Raw genomic sequence first — 19,387 nt, forward strand, 5'->3', positions numbered from 1 at the left:
GGAGTGAGCGAGCGGCTGCGTGGTGCTTAGTTGCCGACTGAAATTAAACCACGACAGTGTTGCAGAAGGACATTAGAAGTCTGAAGACCTGAAAATTTTTAGGCAGTGTAGAAAAAGTGCCATTTTCTTAGGCTGGTCAGTCATGGAATAATTAAAGACACTCCATTTGTTAAGCCTCATCTCCACCACAAAATAAGCCTCCAAGACTTACTGAAGCTAGTTCTGTGGCTTCAGGGACCTTAAAAGCACTGACTCATGTTCAGAAGTTGCCTAAACATATCTACGTGCTTTTACAGAGAGTCAGAAAGCAGACAAAAAAAAAATATCATTCATGTTGGGAAGAAAGTGTGAGAATTGAAGTTAATCATAGAATCATTTAGGTTGGAAAAGACCCTTGAGACCATCGAGTCCCACCATCAACCTAACACTGCCAAGTCCACCACTACACCACGTCCCTAAGCACCACATCTACAGGTCTTTTCAATGCCTCCAGGGATGGTGACTCAACCACTTCCCTGGGCAGCCTGTTCCAATGCTTGACAACCCTTTTGGTGAAGAAATTTCTCCCAATCTCCAATATAAATCAGATACTAAAAGACTAGTAGCTTAAGACTGCTAAAGAAATTCAAAGAGCAGAATCAGAAAAATCATCTTACATGGGGGTTATTTTTCTCCAGTAGTTCAGTAAACTTTTCCAACAGTGCAACGAGAAATTCTCTTGGTTTCCGTAAAACCCAGGCCGGCTGGGCAATAAAAATCCTTAGGAAGACTCCCCCCACTGAAAGTTCACCTTCTGCCTCACCATACACCACAGCAAAGTCTTCAGGCAGCTGTTGAATTGTAAAGTAGAAGGAGTTACTGGCAAGGGTATATGTGAGAGTTGTAATTGTTTCTCTAACATCATGATTCTAAGTGGTAAGGGTCACTGAACTAACCGTGTTCTCCAAAACAGAGCTGTGCAAGACCAATAAACGCTTCATCTTGAAGAAACATGAGGTTAAGAAGTGAGAGTAGAAAGAACAGTGCAGGTAGTACTACTACAGTGGACTGTTCTTTCAAAGAACACAAGTAACTGAGTCTACAGCTATACTAATGGTAAACACGAGTTCAAGAGAAGTACCAGCAACAAGGCTGATAAAACAGCCCTTTCCTTTCTTTCTTGCACACTTCAGGGGAAGGTTTCTCACCATCAACCTAGTGAAGTTTCCAGTTTCCACCTGCATCGAAACAGCCATCCTGCATGTGTTTAGAAGTTGTTTTAACACTGAACTAGACCACTGTTAGGAGGAAGTCATGCCTGGCCTTTCACAGATATTGGGAAATACTACAGACTGGAACATCTCACTGATTGACCTGATGTGATGGAATGGCTCAGGACAGTAATTTTTGACACTCAGTGGCTTACTAACGTTCCTGAACATTTACCAAGAGCAATTTTACCAGAGCTATGTAATAAGTGACAGGACTTTTCCCAGCAAACCAGTATTCTCCTTTGTTGCTGACTTTTGCTAAGTTTTAGAATGACCTGAACTATCAGAAAATTCAGAGTATTACTGGCAAAACCACTGCCAATAAAGTGTCTGATTTCAAGGTACAAGAAGTAACGAAAGCATCAATTCAACATTAAAACAGTTATGTTAGTACAGCAGTGAGTTCCTGTTGGTACTTCAAGAGGAAAGCCTGTCAGAGTTACATACATGCATATATTATCAGCTGGCTTATAGTCTCCCTGGACACACCCAAAGCAGAAACAGTATACTTTTACCTTCCAGTTAGTGTCAGGGTTGTCCCTCTGAAGTTTAAAGTGCCTTTAAAAAGAAAGTAAGTTTTAACGAGCAGTAAAAGAAGCAGTCCTCTTCCCTACTTGACACCTCAGTCTCTTTCCACCATTGTGAAGTAGTTCCGGTTTCTAAACCCCATTTTCTCCTCATTGTAACCCCCTCCCAAATCTTATAGCAGTGAGCGAATACCTGGATTGTGCACAAACCACACTCGCATCACTGAGTTACAGGTACAATATACAAACAGTGAAAAAGTTTCTTTTCACTGAAGTCTGGCTTGCAAGGATTCTATTTTTTACCGGCAGAGCTCTGAGTTCTTCTATAGCAACTCTGGTTTACCACCACTAGAAGTGTCTCAGTTAAGGAAGTAGTTAGTAGGTCCCCACATACTCAAGCATCATTTCTCGAACTGTTGTTGATACTCTCTCCCTGGAGTTGTCATTCCAAATTAACTCAGGATTTTCATGAGTTCCCTCAAAGATATGAACAGCAGCTTCAGGGTTGTCCCTCATGGCATCCATGAAGACTCCGGGTAAAAATTTCATTAGTGTAATTCTAACCTAGAAAGGATGAAAAGGACATTTAGTATATCATAAGTCAAACTAACTGACAGAAAAATAGAGAACTCCAGGGAGTCCCAATTATTTGTAGTGCTATAATGCCAACTGCTAGAACACAACACCACAAAATAAAATAGTGCTGCCATTTTAAATAGCGATAGCTAATGACAGGTCTGAAATCTAGGTATCTAATGTTAAAGTCATTACAAATGGAAACCAAACTGCTTATAGTAGTTACAATAAATACAACTGCTTCTAGAAGTCTGCTCACAGATTAAGAGTTAACCATTTTGAAAGAGCCAGATTGCTCTTCACATGAACGTTTCAGTCACGGAAAAGGCCTTTTTTTGTTCCATCCTTAGAGAGAGGTTGGTAATGTCAAGAGAAGAGTTCCCACAAGAGCTGTTAAGATTCCTACCTTTGGACCCACCAGCTTATCTGCAGTCATTTTGGCAAAGAGCTCTGCTGTTTGGGCTCGGACCTGTGGATGAGTTGAGTTGCAAAACATATCTAGTAAGTAGATTAAAGCACCTGTACAAAGAGATAGGAAAACATTCAAATTTTTTTCTGGTCACAAGTAGTATGAATTCACCAATTCCACACTGATTGTTCTGAAGGGAAGAGTAAGATTTGGTTGCTGTATTTGCTTTAAGTCCAGTGTTGCAGAAACATTTGCTTTCAATGTAGTAATGTACCTTTTGCCATGGCCTCTTTAATTATTTTTGTGCTAGATGTCAAAGCGTACAAAGTTTCAAGGACGAGTTGCCGACCTGTCAAAATAAAAAGTATTACAACCTTTGTGCCATATAGACTATTACCTAATCAAAGATGAACTAGACTGATCTTAACAGAAAGCTGTATCAAAACTGCAATAAAGCTTATGAGAAGAGCTAGTCAGAGGTATATATACAATTGCAAGCTTATAGGGATTTCTGGCTACATTCAGTTAGTTAAGGAATGTCAATCATACATTATAGTACGGCACAACTTATTAATTAGATGTTTACTACATAAATTCCCTAAAATAATTAGTCAATTAAATACTGTGCAATTCAAGCATAATTCAAATACCTGCAATTCAAGCGTTTCAGCTCACACGTTTAAGACAAACAGGTTACATAAAGCATTTTTTTAATCATCCCCACTGAAATGCTGTTTTAACCTAAAACTCAGTAGTAAGCTCAGCCAGCTGCATTCTAACTAATTTCCAAGTTGGAAACCCTTTGCCTTGCACGACTAAGAATTATATGGTACATACTTGAAGGTAAGGAATGCAGAAGTGCCAGTAGGTTAGCAAGAACCATTGCCTCAGCAATGTTGTTAACACATTCTTGGTTACTTGTTACTATGTTCACTACCTGTAAAAGATCAGAAACAACGCTTGATGATATTCCAGCTGTTAAGACATTGTCCAGAAAATGCAGTGCATGATGAACTCGGTCACCTCACTGGCCAATATAGCTAATATTTACAATGTTTATTCCTGCCACCAAATTGTCTTGTCACCTCAGGGGAGAAGGGAGTAAAGACACAGGCAAGAAGCTATCACTTGTTCCTCCAAGGAGAAACTGACACCTTGGAACCCCAATCTTGATACTTTTTAGCTACTCTAACAGTTACACAATCAGGTTTGTTTATGCTGATCACATAGAGCATCCAGACAGCGGGGTTTGGTTTGGTTTTTTTTTTTTTTTTCTTGGTTTGGTTTTTTTACCTCCAAAGCCAACTGCTGCACCTGGCCAGCTCCATGAACACGCAGAAGGGAGAATATCAACTTGAAATGACCTATGCATTCACACTCAGAACCTGCAAGAGACCAGATAAGTTATTCTCTTCATGTTAGCCAAAGCATTCACTGAAGGCTATCCCAAGTGCACATTTCACTATACAGAGAGGTGTTAAAGACTACATGTCTGTATATAGTCTGCCACAGTAGTTATAACAGCGCCTACAGGACAGGACCTGCTACAGAACTAGAAAATTATGAAGTCCTGTCTATTAATCTAGGTTCCACAAAGTCTCAGGTCAACCACGTTTCAAAAGGAGAGGATACTTGCCTTAGAGGGAGGAAGTAACTGAGCTAGTTCTTGGACTACCTAGTTACTTGCATTCTTACAAGACAACTGAGCAAGTTCAGTTATACTATTTATTGTTGGTTATCGGTACTTCTTGTCTTCAAATACACTTGCCCTTTCTGATTCTCCCAGCTCAGAGTAGGGTTGCTATCTGCAGCAGTAACAGCTGCCTTCAGAGTTATAATTGCCAAATACAGATAATGCAGTCTGAGAACAACCTAACCGCCTATTATTAGAAGCCATGATAGTAACATGAGTTGCTTTTAGAACTAACTTGCAATACAGTAGGAAAACATCCTAATCACATGTCTTCGGCTTTTCCAGTCTGTACATTGGTAACTGCTCATAAATCTTTGCTGGTATTAGCTACCTACTTCTCAAGAGCATCTTCTCCTCCTGCTTTAATAAGGCCCTGACATGTCTTTAGGTGTTTATACAGTACTCAGCTCAAGGGGGTTCTTTTTTGCTTGCGTGATGCAAGGAAGTTTAAAAATCAGTTAAAATTCTTTGAAAGAGTACAGAAAGTTTCATCCAAGAGGTTTAAGTCTTCCTGGCAACAGCAGGCTAGAATTAGAGTTAAAACCCAATATTTCAGAGAAGAAAACAGGTAAGGCTTGGATTTCACACAGAACTAATACATCTACTGATAATGTTCTCCAGGGGGGAGTGGGGGAAAGAAGAAAAAGCAAGCCTATATGGCTTATCAACACTAAAGTCTGTTAGCCAGCAAAGCAAGCTGCTTTCTCGCTGGAAGATAAAGACTACAGGGGCCTGCATTTTTTAAGGTTGTCCACAAGAAAGCCTATCAGGGAAGTTCATTTTTAAGCCTACCTGGGTTGTGTTTTATCACGTTTCTCAGAGCCTCCAGGGCCATTTCAACTCTCCGCAACCGATCTCCATGTTGATTGGACTCTACTTTCCCAGTCTGCGTTATTGCCATTAGCGTGTGAAGGTACTGTGCTTGTGAGCCTATGTAATCCAAAAGGCTTGCAGCAAATGCTTTAGGAAGCTTTAAATTAGAGATGAGAGCATTTTTAGCTGTGTGATGCAAAAGTATTCACACTAGAAGAAAGTGTATCCAAATAACTTTTCCTACGTATCACATCTCCCTTTCTTCCAGACAGGAAACACTTTTCTACTCTGATCACTGAACATCTGGAGCACATTGGCCCTATTTATATCTAAACACACCCTTAGAAAGCTGCCACTACTTCAACAGCACTCTTAAGGAGTATGTTTGTCTATATATATACACACACACACAGAGCACAAAGCCACTAGGCAGAATCTCTACCTCCTGGAATTACTGAATAAACCTGAGCATCTGCACTCAGGTTGTGTGCACTTGTAGAAAAGAGGCATTAAGCCATCCGAAGCAGCACGTCTTATGGCAAACTCAATGTTCTTTTTAATTTATTCTACTCCAATAAAGAGATATTCCATAACATTCTGATCACATTGAAGGAAACTTCCACAAGATTTCATATTTTCTCTGTTCTGTTTGCACTGACAGATAGATAAAGAGGAGGCAGTAACATTCTAAATACTATTTTCAACAGGAAGGTTTTAACTACATCTCACCTCTAGTTGGAAGGTAGGGACCTCATTGTAGACTCTAACAAAAATCTCTCCTACAATAAGTTCCTTTGCATGGTCACTGAAGACAAAGTCAGATCCATAGCTCTTGTCACAATCACCCTTTAAGTAGAAATAAGCAGCACAAGCTGAAATAGAAAATAATCTTGTAGAAAGCGTAAAGCTATAACCTGATAATGAAATAGACAATACTTGAACAGAAAACTTAAAGCTTTAGCAAAAGTCAGAAGCTCAAGACAGACTGAAACATTACAAGAAATAACAAGGCAAACTCCTAGGTTTTCATCATCTTTTAAGACTACTGAATAAAGAAAGTGACCTAGGAGTAGGCAACAATGGATACTTGTATTAACTATACCACCATATTACAAGCAACTGTACCAAAATACAGAATAGTTTAAAAAAAATAGTAGTGGGATTTAAAGTAAAGAGTATCTTACTCTCTTAATCATGCTTTCTTGTTGAGATTCCAAAAACTCAAGTAATTCGGCTCTTGTCCCATTGTTCCAGATCAAGTAGGGGTTCTCTGTGTTACTGTTAAGCATCTTCAAAGTCTAAGAAATAAGGAATTTACATGATGTAACACATTTACAACTTAGTTCTGGGTCATTACACGCAGTAATCGGTGTGCTTCATTATATAAGTTAATCCAATCTCATTAACAACCAGACCAATTTCATAAGCAGGTTTAAAGTGTCAAGTTTTCCACATACTGGAAAAACAGTATGTGTAAGTTATTTGGTACAGTACAATCTATATTTTAATTTTTCTTTATTCTGCTTCGAGCCACGCTTGCTTCAGATTTTTCTATTTTTGACAGTGAGCAGCAATTATCTGCAGCATATCTTTGTAGATTACTTCGTTGGCACCATTAAAGAGAGTAGTTTAGCCTTTGCTCTCCATTATCATTATATCCTTAAGCCTTCAACAATTATCTCAACTTCTTTGCTCCCATATTTGTCTTGCAAATATTAATCTATAGGGTACTGTTCCTGTCCATAATGTTTGAGGCTGAAACAGTTTATTTTCCTCGCAGTTACTCCAACTGCAAAGAAAAATCGCACTGCTGTTATCTGTATCAGGTTGGTCTAAGAGAGTTCAGTGTTTTAGAAGTGACCAGGTACTCCTTCCATAAATTACTAGAGAAAGTTTGGGCCAACAGATGCTTACCTCAGTAGGACTGACCACAGCAAGTTTCCTTGCAATATAGGGTGTCAACATTCCAGACAAGCTTTTCCTGATCATTGGGTTTTCAGGTGTAGCTTGTTCTTCAGAGAGATACCCTCCAAGGCGACTCAAGGCCAGGAGACTGAGCTTAGCAAGGCTATTTGCTACCTCCTGAAAAATACAGACAGTTATAAAAAAGCTCGAGCTTACTGAAGAAATATTAAAATAGCTAGAAAGAGTTGTCCAACACTTCCGCACCAGAATGAACAGAACTGGTATTCCCTATTTATCTACATCACTAATTATGCACTGGTGTCTAATAAAACACTAGGTGCTACAGAACAGCCTCAGACACTGTGTTGTGGGATTAATAAATGCAGTTAGACATGAACACTGATAAGTAGGAAAAACTGGGGCATCAAGATGAGCTGAAAGCTACAGAAGCTGTTTAGTGTAATAGCTTCTGACCAGACAACAGTTCCTGCTAGCACAGTCAAATATCAGCATAATGAGCCTTTTATGACAGTGATACAAGAGTTAACAACTACAATAGACTGTTCAAAGCCCATCTCATCCAGCAGCTGAGAAGTGCCATACTTCATCCATTTAGGGAAATGGAAGTGTGAAGCAACTTATATAGCTGTAGGGCAAAGGGACAATACGGTCCTAAAGTAGACATTTCAGATAAGTCCATAGTATCACTAGACAACCCCTTCAGTTGAACCTCAAGAGAAAAGGACTTTTTCTTCTGATAGCACAAATTTACTTTTTTACTGTTCACTGTAGATAAAAATCTCTTGCATTAAGTCTATTGGAAACTACAGGTTTTGGCAGCTTTAACAGTTGCACTCAAAACATGAGCTACTCTTTAAAAAAAAGAAACAAAAACCAAAACTCAAACAACAGTATTTACACTACTACACAAGAATCCCCTTCCAAAACTGCTCTGTTAACATTATTGTTCATGTAATTCAATAATTCTAACAAGTATTTGAATACACTTGTTTTGTTAATAAGAGATGGCAAGCAACAACCACTGGTGTCTGAAAGCATGCACCTTATTAACATTACCTGGTGATTTGAATCTTCACTTTTCTGAATACCACTCTCTTCTAGTGTGTAGTCATAGTTGAAGAGGTAACCCAGTAAGTACCAGAGAACTCCAGCTTGGAACAAGTGCGTTTGTAGCCAGTAATCTAAGGCAAAGGAGCTAACACACTCCACTCCCAAAGAAGCTACTCGTGGTATGTTCTGAGAGAGGAAAAAAGTTTGCCTTAGTACTTGTGACCAAAGAAAGCCAACTTTCCTTACCAAACAAAGGCTTAAAGTCAAAACTTGCTAATTCTGGAGTACCATCTAAGCAGCACAGAGATGAAAACTGAAGCAGACAGAACAACATCTGCAGTTGAAGTTAAGTGTCTGGTAGCCAAGAAACATGGCTAATTAGTCAGCATTCTTCAAAGGAAGAGTACTTGATAAGTTATTTCATATCATTAGAAAGGAGCACTGATGAACTGCTGGAAAAACAATTCAAGAAAGTGGCAGAGATTCCCAGGTGAGCTTTTTATGGCAATACATGTGTTCTGCAGGGACTGAAGAACAGACAAGCACCTATAGTTAATTACTACAGTCTGGTTTTATAGTCTTCTGTTTTCACATACCCCATACGAAAAGTTCAAGACAAGCTTTCCTTTCTTAATTCAGACAAAATTCAGCATTTATATAACATGAGGTAAGTTCTAAAGAGCTAAATGGCAACAAAACTTCTTGAGTACTGTTCCCAGAGTTTATGCTGATTTAGGCGTTTATCTGCTTACATAAGATCTAGCTCTAGTACTTTTATCTGCTGATCTAGTACAGTAAACCAATCAGCTAGACATAAGTCAGTTAAAAGACAAATGTAGCTGAATCTTTGTAGTGATTGCATTTTGAGTCCACTAAATGGATTCAAATACAAGTGTTGAGAACAAGGCAGCAGACTTCCGTATCCCATAATGATTAGCTGGGATCTTACAGAAGGATTTGATCAGTCTCTGCAATTATCCTATCTCCCTTAAAAACAATCCTTAAAAAAAAATCCCCTAAACATTTAACAGTTAAATACCCATTTAGGCAAAGGAAGGGAGCTCTTACCTTGCCATAATACAGTAGTCTACAGAGGTCCTTAATGATGTTAGGCATTTCTGTAATCTTCTCTCTGCATTCCTCAAACTGAGCTGCTACACTGTAACACTTACTAATATATCCACATACCTACAAAAAGCAGTATTTTATTGGTTCCAAGTGGAGGGGAAATGCATGTTTACAATCTTATTTTTTTAATATATATAATACTATATAAATAATTTATATTATATATACACACTTATGTTTATTATCATATTACATATATATATATAGTCTTCTGAGAAGCTGATACAATCAAAGTTGCTGCAACTTACCTGTACAGACATATCATCTGGTTTACTAGAGTGAGTCAAGACTGCTACACAACGATTAAATGCTTCTTGCAATACCTGTGAGGATTGGATGATGCATAAGTTCAGTCACAACAAAAACTGATAAAGGCTGGCAGAAATTAAAAATGGGTTTTATCAGCTAGTGTTTTATGGCTGAAGGGAAACATTTGACAAAATCTGCTGTTTGCTCAAATGGTTTGTAGGGGCAAAATTCCTTGCATGTGCTGGTACTAGCATTTGGTGCTTTAGAGTTGATAGCATTCTCACATGTGAGCCAACACGCACAACGAAAAGTCCTTCTGCTCAAGTAACTTGTTCATGTTTATCTATTCTTTCACAAACAGAATGCAGAAGTTCTCAATTTGTAAAGAAGTAGAGAAATATCATATGTAGTTTGCTTATCCACAGTTCAACAGACAAGCCTAGGTCCAGAAAGGGGTATACTCTGCAAGAGGCTTCTCCTACTGCATCCAGAAAAGAGACAGCAAGAATGGACAAGTGTCTCAACAATACCAAAAGTGATTCTCCATTGCATCTGATGTCCTATGCATTGAGGATCTAAGATTTTTAGCTGTGGAAAAGTTAGAATAAAACAATTCATTTCAATAAGTTTCTTTCCATTTACCTCAATTCCACTTTCTCTTCTCAGCTCTTCTGCGTTTAATGCTGAACAATTAACAGTATGGAAAGCAAGTTCTGTAGCAGCAGGCAACAGAGGAGATTCTTTGGAAAACAAAAGGTCATCTGATGTTTCAATGGTAATAGTCTTTATCAGCATAGGATAGCCCGCATACTTGTAAGGTTTCAACTCTGAAAGAGGAAAAAAAAGTCAAAGTTTAAGTTGCTTAGGCTCTGCATATATGTAAACCACTGTGTAATTATCAGTGGAAGATATCAGATATGTAAGGACTAGGAGTCAAAGAAAGCCAACACCTAGGAAAATTGGAGCAAGACTGAGCAGTCCACACAATCTGACTCCTTGTCACGTAAGACTGTTCATGCTAGAAGCTGACAGAGCTTCACGGAAAGAACTCATTTAAGATTAAAAAGATTTACCTCCAGCTCAGCAAGCCCCCAAGCTCAGAGCCTTCCAAGTGATGCTTGTCTGTCTCCAGAGAAACACAAGTATAGCTTTGTCTGTCTGTCTTAGACCAGGATTGTCTAACAATAAGCCTATAAGGACCTTTTCCAGTTTGACACAGCAATCGTTTTAAATAATTATATTTTTCATTCCTTTAGGGTTCAGCAGTGCTAAAGAACAATTTCATCTTGCAGTATGGAGCCGACTGTGAGCCGACCTATATAAGTCTACACTAATGTTGTCACTGCCTCCACACAACTGACAGAGCTATGACTGCATATGAGGTTCTCAGTTTACCATTATCATGTAACACTTACATAGCAAAACACTGTTGACTCTGCAAGATTTGGACATGTCAGCAACTGCCAGCCAGGGACCGCAGCCAGAGCCAAGGGTTAGGGTACTCTAGCTATCCCTCTTGCCCAGTTGGACTGTGAAAGAGGTAGTGTTGCAGCACACACACCAGAGGACTCTAACACTAGTCAGAATTTCTGCAAGATTGTCTCATTTTTAATAGCCACATGAGCGTAACCTCATTTATACCCAGAATCTGCCATCTGGGTGACTGAGTACTAGTGAGAACTTTTCTGCACAGACAGAATTGTAAGTCTAAGTTATATATGGAGGAAGATTCAAACTGATTAGTATTGATGCAGAGAATTTTAAAAAGCTATTAATGCTTTTTTGAATTAAGTTTTACTGCAGATGAATTTATTTCATGGAAGAAAAAGTCCTATTCTGAAGTCCTTTACCATAGCTACATAATGCTGTGGCAAGCCAGAAACCAGATCAACGGAACACAGACTCAAGAACAGAGGAGCTTAAAACTGACCGCAATGGCCACTAAAGAGATGAACATAAAACATTCTTCTGAGACAGCATGCTTACCTTCCTTATGCCTGTTGAAGAGGATGCTTTGAGTTTTCAAGATCAAAATTATGTTTTCTGGATCTGGCCCATCTATCACCTTGGCAGACTTTGTGCACAGAAACTCATATGCTTTATTAACTTTTTCAAACATATCCTGCAAATAAAGAGGAATAGTCTTAAGAGTTGCTAAGAACCCCTTAAATTACTACAAGTCTGCAGCATCAGTTTAGATATTTATATTTGGATAAGCATTCCAGGTATTAGCCACAATGCTAGTTTTGTTGCCTTATTACACTTCAGAAAATACTCCAAATAACCTTAAGAACACTGGTTCACAGATGAGTGTTCTGCTGTCTCCTAAACTCAGCCATAGGAAAGAGACTAAAACAAAGTCAATTCCACTATGACAAAAGTCGTAAGTACAATTTAATTGATTGTAAGAATGGGCAGAGGATGAAGTCTGTCTTTGAAAGGGAGCAATTAGCTTATTTAGGTCCTGTGTAACTCTAAACCAGATGCTTTCTGAGACATCTGACCTGATTACATTAGTTTACTGTAGAAATCCTAATATTCCTTGATTGACATCAGTTAAATTACTCATCTGTAGTATTAATCTGTATTCTATTATTCATCTAGGGCATAGCTTTTAAAAGGGAGAAAGAAAATTTAAGTGGGTATTTCAGAATTTTTAATACACGTAACAGCTGAATTTGTCCCCATTTTATTAACACCATAAATTTGTGCCGTACATACCCTGCCTTCTGGATTCTTGTCTGGGTGATATTTCTGCGCCAGCCTGAAATAAGCTTTCCTGATCTTGCTTTCATCATGCCTATGAGAAAACCAGTCCCATTACATTGAATAACAAAAAAACCAGAAAACCAAGCCTGGATTCTGACAATAGTACTAAGAGTAACTACAATTAAGTGAAAACTACAAAGCTCTCATATTTCAATTTGAAAATCCCGCTTCATCAGCTGACACTGAATGGGGGTAATCATGTGGCCACAAAATAGAAAGAAATTTTCGAAAAAGAAAGTATTTTAGTACCTCTTGTACTGAATATGCTAACCAGAAGGTGCTCAAAGTCCCTGAATCTTCTAAATGGAGAGTCTAAATGAGCTGTAAGTGGTAAAAGTTAGTAGTTCATGATTTGTAGTAAGTGCACTGTTCTTGAAGGATAAATACAAGTGCTGCCAGTTCTCTTCTAGAGGCCTGAAGTCAGAAACCAGTGGCAAGATAGGAGGTAAAAAATCCTAAGGATATTATCACCAAGAAAAAGGACAATATTTGGCAGGTGGAAGAAGGATGATTAGAGAAACCAAGTTCCACTTTGAACATATTCAAGTTCTGCCATATTTCTTTGCTCACTATGGTTGAGTCTAATGCTTGTCCTGTAAAACAGCCTAATGAATGCTTTGAAGCAGAGCTCAAAGCATTTTTTCCCTAGTTTCAGTTTATCTGAACACTTTGCAATTATTCTCTCAAACACTGGAGTTGGATTTTCAAGCTTTGTTTCTTACATAACTGAACCGGTACCACTAATTGGTTGCAAGTACTGAGATAAGAAACTTCAGTTTGTTCAGTGTACGGAGTTTATGTAAATGTAGTTATACAACTTTAAATACTGAAAACAACTTACTGGCCTTGTCCTTTGGGAAGGTTAAGGACTTCATAAGCATCATCTATTGACATGGTAGGTGGCTTCTTTTCTACCTCCTTCTTCCAAGCTTCTAGTGTATCTTTCAACAGTTTAACCTAAGTAATTACAATTTATTAGCATTTCATTTATGCTGACACCAGTACACATATTTTTTAACGAAGTGCTGCTTTATTAATGAATCCTTATCACCCTAAGTTCAAAGACCTAATCCTTTTACCTTTAGTAATTATGGTTGCCTCTCCAGTCAGGAAGCAATTAAGACTTTGCTTCACTGCAGTGCTATATTTTATTCAAGATAAGAGCACCTTAAGATTAAAATGTCGATTTAAGAGTCAGATTAGAAGAGGGAGAATCACTTAGATGATATGCAGTTCACATCTCAATACTACAAAAACTGCAACAAAGCAGCATGAGTAAGTAAAGCCGCTTAGACAGATCTAGACCATAGACTTGTACCAAAAAGATCTCACCAATTCAGTTAATGTACTGATACCAAGTTAGCTTACTTTCTTGTCCAGCATGGACAAACGAGAACCCAAAAGTGACGATTCCTCCCCCCACCCCAATCATTTGAGGTTCATTGAAACACTATCTGAAGTTTCTTGGATGCTTTATTTTGCTTTTTTAGTAGTCACCCCAAGGAGGATATACTTAAGATGTGGTTGCTATATGGCACAAAGACTATTCTGCTTCAAGATAAAAAAGTGTCTAGCATATTTTCTTATGAACTCAAAGTCAGGATCAATCAGTTACTTACAACAAACCTAGCATTTGGTTTCCTTAATTTTTGTTACAAATCCCACTTTTAGGATTTTCAAAGATCAAGCACTAAATGAATCCCAAAATACTTCTTACTTACTGGATCTTTAATTGGCCAGTCTGGAAATCTGAGCGTATCACAAAGATGCTTGAGGTAATAAATATTACAGAACAGCTCATTTTCCAGTTGTGGATAGTTGATAACTGGGATAGGACAGTATTGGTAGAGTGCTCTTGTATTGCTTTGAAGACGAGGGGTGAAGTCAGCAAGATGAGCAGCAATCTTCTCTATCATAAGACGCCTAAAAGTTACAAAGTTTGGTTTAACACTTGTCAAGCAGTCCTCAATCCTCAGCGACTGTACAAGTGCGTTCAATGATTTCTTCTGAAAAAGATTTTCCTTAGTAGTTTCCCACATTTCAGAAGGGATTCATAATAGGATTCAGTCCTATTCTGTTATAAAGTTATTTCAATGCCATGAAAATTAGTTTATTAAAAACAATGTAAAGTGACGTTTTTCCCTCCCTCAACACCTCTTTTTGGGAGACCCTAAAAGTGTATTGTCATATTAGAGGTATATCTCCTAGATAGATGCTGGTAATAAATGAGAACAGTAAGTATAAAGCAGTCCACATAAATAGTGAAGGCTCCACTCATGAAAGGAACTTAAGTATGATAGAGGCAGATGTAAAGCATGTTGTCACATTTTCAGGGAAATATTCCCCTTCCTGCTGCCAATTCCACTCCCCCCTGCCCCTGTTATTTTTGATAGAAGCAGAGGGCAATGCAGGACATTACTCCTGCAGAAGGCAAACAGAGGGAAGTAATGAAACCAGGGAATCCAGGTATTTTCAGCATTCTCTAGAAATGTCAAAAACAAGACCTCTTCAGCATGAGATGTAGTTCAGATTTATTTGTCCCTCTGACAGAAAACAGTTACCTCATTTCATTGCTCCAAATTGCTTCTGGAGTGTCAAATTCTCCAAGGAATATCTCAGAAAATTTTTCTGGTTCATAGTTTTCTAAATAGCACACCATTGCTTCAGGAAGAATATGTCCAAGTATACTTCTTTGAACTATATCTTGACCTTTTGTCTACAGAAGAGATCACATTGTCATCTCAAAGGTAATCTGAATTCAGTCTTGGCTAACCAACTTGAGATCTAAAGAACCCTCTCCCTTTTCCCTTATAGTTGTTAAATTCTAACTCTTGGGAACTTAGAAAAAGAACAAGCATCAAGTATTGTTAAAACAACTACAGGTGGTCTGCAAAACTATTTGGAAACAGAGGTAGTGACTTTTGCAATCTACTCACTTCTTCAGACTTGAAAGCTTGTTTTGTATGTGTGTATTTCAAAAACCTAGAACAGAAAACAGCAGTTATTTTCTGTTTAATTGATACTTAAGGCACCCTTGAAAGATAAGCAGACCAACATAGTCCAGCTGGCAAGTCTCATACATTTACTTTGAGATAAAAGAGTAACAGCAACAATTGAATGAATCTCTGTACAAAGTCCATCAAATCCTTGGGAACTCCACCAAGTTAAGTACTCCCATGTTATAAATGTTGCCCTATGTTCGTCATTTCAGTTTGAAAGTCTTGTTCCTGGAAAGCTTGTTTTCTGCACACACACAAAAAAAAAAAGGAAGCTGACAGAGACACATACAACCTTTTCCTACAAACCTCTCCCTGCACCGTTAGATCATCATTGCAGGCATGAAACAAGATGATCCTACACGAACTGCTGACAGTCCTGTTACACTAGGGTCATCATGTAAACATGCAGTCATTTCCCAATGCATTTTGCTATAGAAGAGACTTAACTGGAATTGTATGATAGCTTTTTATGAACTACTGAACTTGGAAGACTGGAATGAACTGCAATAGCCACCTGCATGTGCAGTGCATCTGTGTCAGGCAGTACAGACTGATTTAATTGTTTTAGGCTTCAATACTAAAACAGGCTATTAGATTTTTCCACCACTTTTGATAGCTGCTTACTGTCAAAAACTACATTACTGTATCAGTAGCCTATATTACTACTCTAGTGCCTGTAACGATTTGTTCTTCTACAATAAGCCATGCCTAGTTGTACTATTAGAACTATATGATCAGACATGCTCTCGTTCCCTCCCTGACAGGGTCATAAGCAATTCATTTTTTTTAGTGACTGACTAGACCATGTGGAGGCGATTCTTCCAGAGGGTGTTTGCTTGCAATCTCATGCTGGTTCTAGCAAGCCACACTCCCTGAAGCATTCAGAGCAGCAGTCCTTCTGAGCATGACTGGTCAAGAGGTATTTTTAGCTATGCTTTTTCCTCACCTTGCAATAGGAAGCACATTGGAACCCGTGTACATCATGATAAAGAAGAATACTCCACTCAGATAAAAACGAGGTAACTGAGGGTTATCTTGCATGACATGAAACAGCAATATAGCGACTTTTTCCACAAGGATAGGATCAAAAGTCAGTAATAGCTGAAATCAAACACAAGCATTTATATTAGCTGCTTGAGCAGTGCAAGTTACCTAGCCAAAATTGAAGTTTTGACTAATTCAGTATTGGGACAAGCCAGTAAACTTGCAAGAATTTCCATTAAAGAATACTTCAGCCCAAAAATAACATGTTCAAATCACAATGTTTAAAGTTGGAACAGACCTCTGGCGGTCATCTTGTCAAACCCCGCTGCTCAAAAGCAGGGTCACCTAGAGCTGGTTGCCAAGGACCATGTCCAGATGGCTTTTCAGTATCTCCAAGGATAGAAATATTTATTAATGAGATATTGGCTGAAACAACATGAAATTTGTAACACCCCCCAGTGAAATAAATAACTGCCTGTCCAGAGATCTGCAGGACATTACAGATGTCATTTGATACGTTCGTCCCACTTAAAGTATTCACACAGGGAAGATGGTAGAGCAAGTCAGACTTTACTCATTTAGGTACATTTTTGAAGAGTTGCTTACCTGAGTGATATGAGGAAGGCAAGTACTATCTGACAACAGCCTTTTCACTCTAGGCAGAGGTCTTATAATAGCATTGTCTTGATCCCTAAAAAAAAAAAAAAATAAAGTGGCACAGCAGTAAGCACACATGTGCCTTTCCTCTTTCAAGAATGAACAACTTAATTAAGCCACAAGTATCAGGCTATTGAGATTATATTCAGTGTGATTATTTTTTTGTAACTTCAGAGTTTGTTGTTAGACCTGATAAGTGTGGTTTAATGTCATGCATTAAAGCACTTTTTTTTAAGTTAAACAAGAGCCTGTCTGCAAGAGTAAGACTATGCTGCTGTGCATTAGAAACATACATAGCTTGTGCATTCATTCTTGCAGTCCCTTTCACAATATTAGTATTGTCTCATTTACAAACCCTATTTGCCCACAGAATTAATTACTACTACATAAAACGCTCTTTATACAGTTCATTAATATACTACTTGGTTTCTAAGAAAAGCTTTAAGATAGAATTTATGAATTTATGCATCTGCCAGAGAAAGTTAACCACTTCTGCTGAAAATTAGTGTTTACCTGCTGGGAAAATATCCACACATTGTGATGAGCATGTTGAGTACAAGTGTGGCAAGGTCAGTCTCATTCAACACAGGCTGGCCACTGGCAAGCAAGCACCACTTCAGCTGAGGGATGACCTGTAATGGTCGCCAGCCATCCATACCTTGAGCCCAGCAACGTGTTTTTGAAGTCAGCTTTCCACTGTTCCATAGTTCCTGCATCTATTGCAACATTAGAGATGAATTTAGTTGATTCACCATTCAGAGCTACCTTTGCTCCTAAACACTAACACTCAAGACAAGCTTTTAACTGCTGTATGGCAGACTACTATAGTTGCATGAAAAATTTGAACTTATTTATAACTCTGTCAGGAAACATGAAGTAAAAGTTGATAGATTAGCTGCAGCATAATTGAGACATGGAGGGGTAGGCAGCCTTACCAAAAAGACTGTGGTTCTTGGCACAATATCAAGTCTTTTATCTAGCTTTAATCCTTATTTAAAGGGTTACTTTGAGAATATAGTTTAGCATTGTTTACAGTTTTCCCTCTCACTGTTTGAAACACACCCAGTCACAAGGATGGAAATAATTTGTCAAGTTTGAGAGTTTGAAGCTGACAGGTACCTCTTGAAAGCTGTAAGGACCACTCCTTTCTTTGTCAGCATTGCCAAAGTACCATTCTTTCTCGCTCTCCCTCTTCATATCAGGTGCCGCCTCAATCACATTGCTCTAGAAGTTGATTTTTATAAGAATAGCTTTAGCTTCAGTGCAAATATCACATTTCTACAGGAAATGTGAAAAGGACTTTTTTTTAAAAAAAGAATTGTCCTTTTAGTAAAGCAACTTTGAGCAGTAAGAAACAAAGGCCACATACCTGCAGAGGGACTGTAGCTCTGCTTGTGTGAAGATGTGCCAGAGTAAGCAGATCTACAAGGATTCTAATACCATTTGAATCCATAAGGTCCTTCACATTTTTCTGTTAATGGATGAACTGAGTTAACACAAGCATTTTCTAGGTAAGAGTTTTTACAAGTATTGAACAGTTTTATTCAATTAAGAAGTGACCATGAGAAGTCAAATCACTCTCTGAAGTGACTAGAATGGTACAATCACCACAATATGTACATGTTTCCTTCAGCTTTCTCACCAGTAAGTAACTACCACATCCCAGAAAGCTGTATCAAACATTGTTTTAAGACTTCCTCAAGACTTGAATTTTTGCTCAAGTTAACCCTGAAAGACTAGTTCAGACCATTTTATACAGCTGAAAGACCAATAAACTACTGTTAAGTGCACATGTCCACCTTACCTTATTAAGGATCAGCTTGTTGAGAAACAGTATCAATCTGTCCCGCTCAAGCCTATCAGTGCACTATTGCAGCAGAAGAGGACAAATTAGTATTTGATAGCACATATTAAAAATTACCTTCAAAAGTCAATACAGTTGCACCTGCAAAGACCCATTTACTTTTTCCATGCCCATGATAAAAACTGCTGACTATTAAGTGTCCAGTTTCATGCATAGCTAATAAACATAGCTTTCTGCCACTGAGGAGGAAAGGCCTTGTTGCCCTCCATCCCCTTTGTTGCTCTGGGTCTGACACTCAAACCCACTTTTCTGCTAAGTCTATTAGTTCTAAAGGGACAGCATTTGGATTCCCCAGTGAGTTGGTTAACACAAATACAAGGGAAAGAGAATGCTTTCAGCCAGCAGACAGAATGGGTCTTTGATGTTACATCTCTGGTGAGACTATCAGGACTCAAGGCAAAATAACAAGAGACTGCATTGGTTTGGTTTCACTTACAACAGCCATATCCAAAACCCATACTGATGTTACCAAAGAACCACTTCTTCAGACTGC

General features: G+C 38.4%; 1 protein-coding gene across 1 annotated transcript in view; it reads right to left on the reverse strand.

Moving 5' to 3' along the window:
* The window catches only part of DNAJC13 (DnaJ heat shock protein family (Hsp40) member C13), a 57,113-nt gene that overhangs the window by 6,776 nt on the left and 30,950 nt on the right, over positions 1-19,387 (reverse strand). The window contains exons 26-52 of the mRNA XM_009280422.2: positions 18,835-18,897; positions 18,400-18,501; positions 18,150-18,254; positions 17,544-17,746; positions 16,980-17,064; positions 16,336-16,490; positions 15,327-15,372; positions 14,952-15,106; positions 14,112-14,313; positions 13,232-13,347; positions 12,343-12,421; positions 11,608-11,743; positions 10,264-10,448; positions 9,621-9,695; positions 9,313-9,432; positions 8,251-8,430; positions 7,183-7,350; positions 6,453-6,566; positions 5,998-6,114; positions 5,248-5,425; positions 4,056-4,147; positions 3,600-3,699; positions 3,037-3,111; positions 2,760-2,872; positions 2,172-2,341; positions 1,766-1,808; positions 657-830 (exon numbers count right to left, since the gene is read on the reverse strand). Of these exons, the coding sequence (XP_009278697.1) occupies positions 657-830; positions 1,766-1,808; positions 2,172-2,341; positions 2,760-2,872; positions 3,037-3,111; positions 3,600-3,699; positions 4,056-4,147; positions 5,248-5,425; positions 5,998-6,114; positions 6,453-6,566; positions 7,183-7,350; positions 8,251-8,430; positions 9,313-9,432; positions 9,621-9,695; positions 10,264-10,448; positions 11,608-11,743; positions 12,343-12,421; positions 13,232-13,347; positions 14,112-14,313; positions 14,952-15,106; positions 15,327-15,372; positions 16,336-16,490; positions 16,980-17,064; positions 17,544-17,746; positions 18,150-18,254; positions 18,400-18,501; positions 18,835-18,897 (3,351 nt within the window). The remainder of the gene's footprint in view (positions 1-656; positions 831-1,765; positions 1,809-2,171; positions 2,342-2,759; positions 2,873-3,036; positions 3,112-3,599; positions 3,700-4,055; positions 4,148-5,247; positions 5,426-5,997; positions 6,115-6,452; positions 6,567-7,182; positions 7,351-8,250; positions 8,431-9,312; positions 9,433-9,620; positions 9,696-10,263; positions 10,449-11,607; positions 11,744-12,342; positions 12,422-13,231; positions 13,348-14,111; positions 14,314-14,951; positions 15,107-15,326; positions 15,373-16,335; positions 16,491-16,979; positions 17,065-17,543; positions 17,747-18,149; positions 18,255-18,399; positions 18,502-18,834; positions 18,898-19,387) is intronic.

This window comes from Aptenodytes forsteri, unplaced genomic scaffold (assembly GCF_000699145.1).
Source record: "Aptenodytes forsteri isolate BGI_AS27 unplaced genomic scaffold, ASM69914v1 Scaffold523, whole genome shotgun sequence".
Taxonomy (NCBI): domain Eukaryota; kingdom Metazoa; phylum Chordata; class Aves; order Sphenisciformes; family Spheniscidae; genus Aptenodytes; species Aptenodytes forsteri.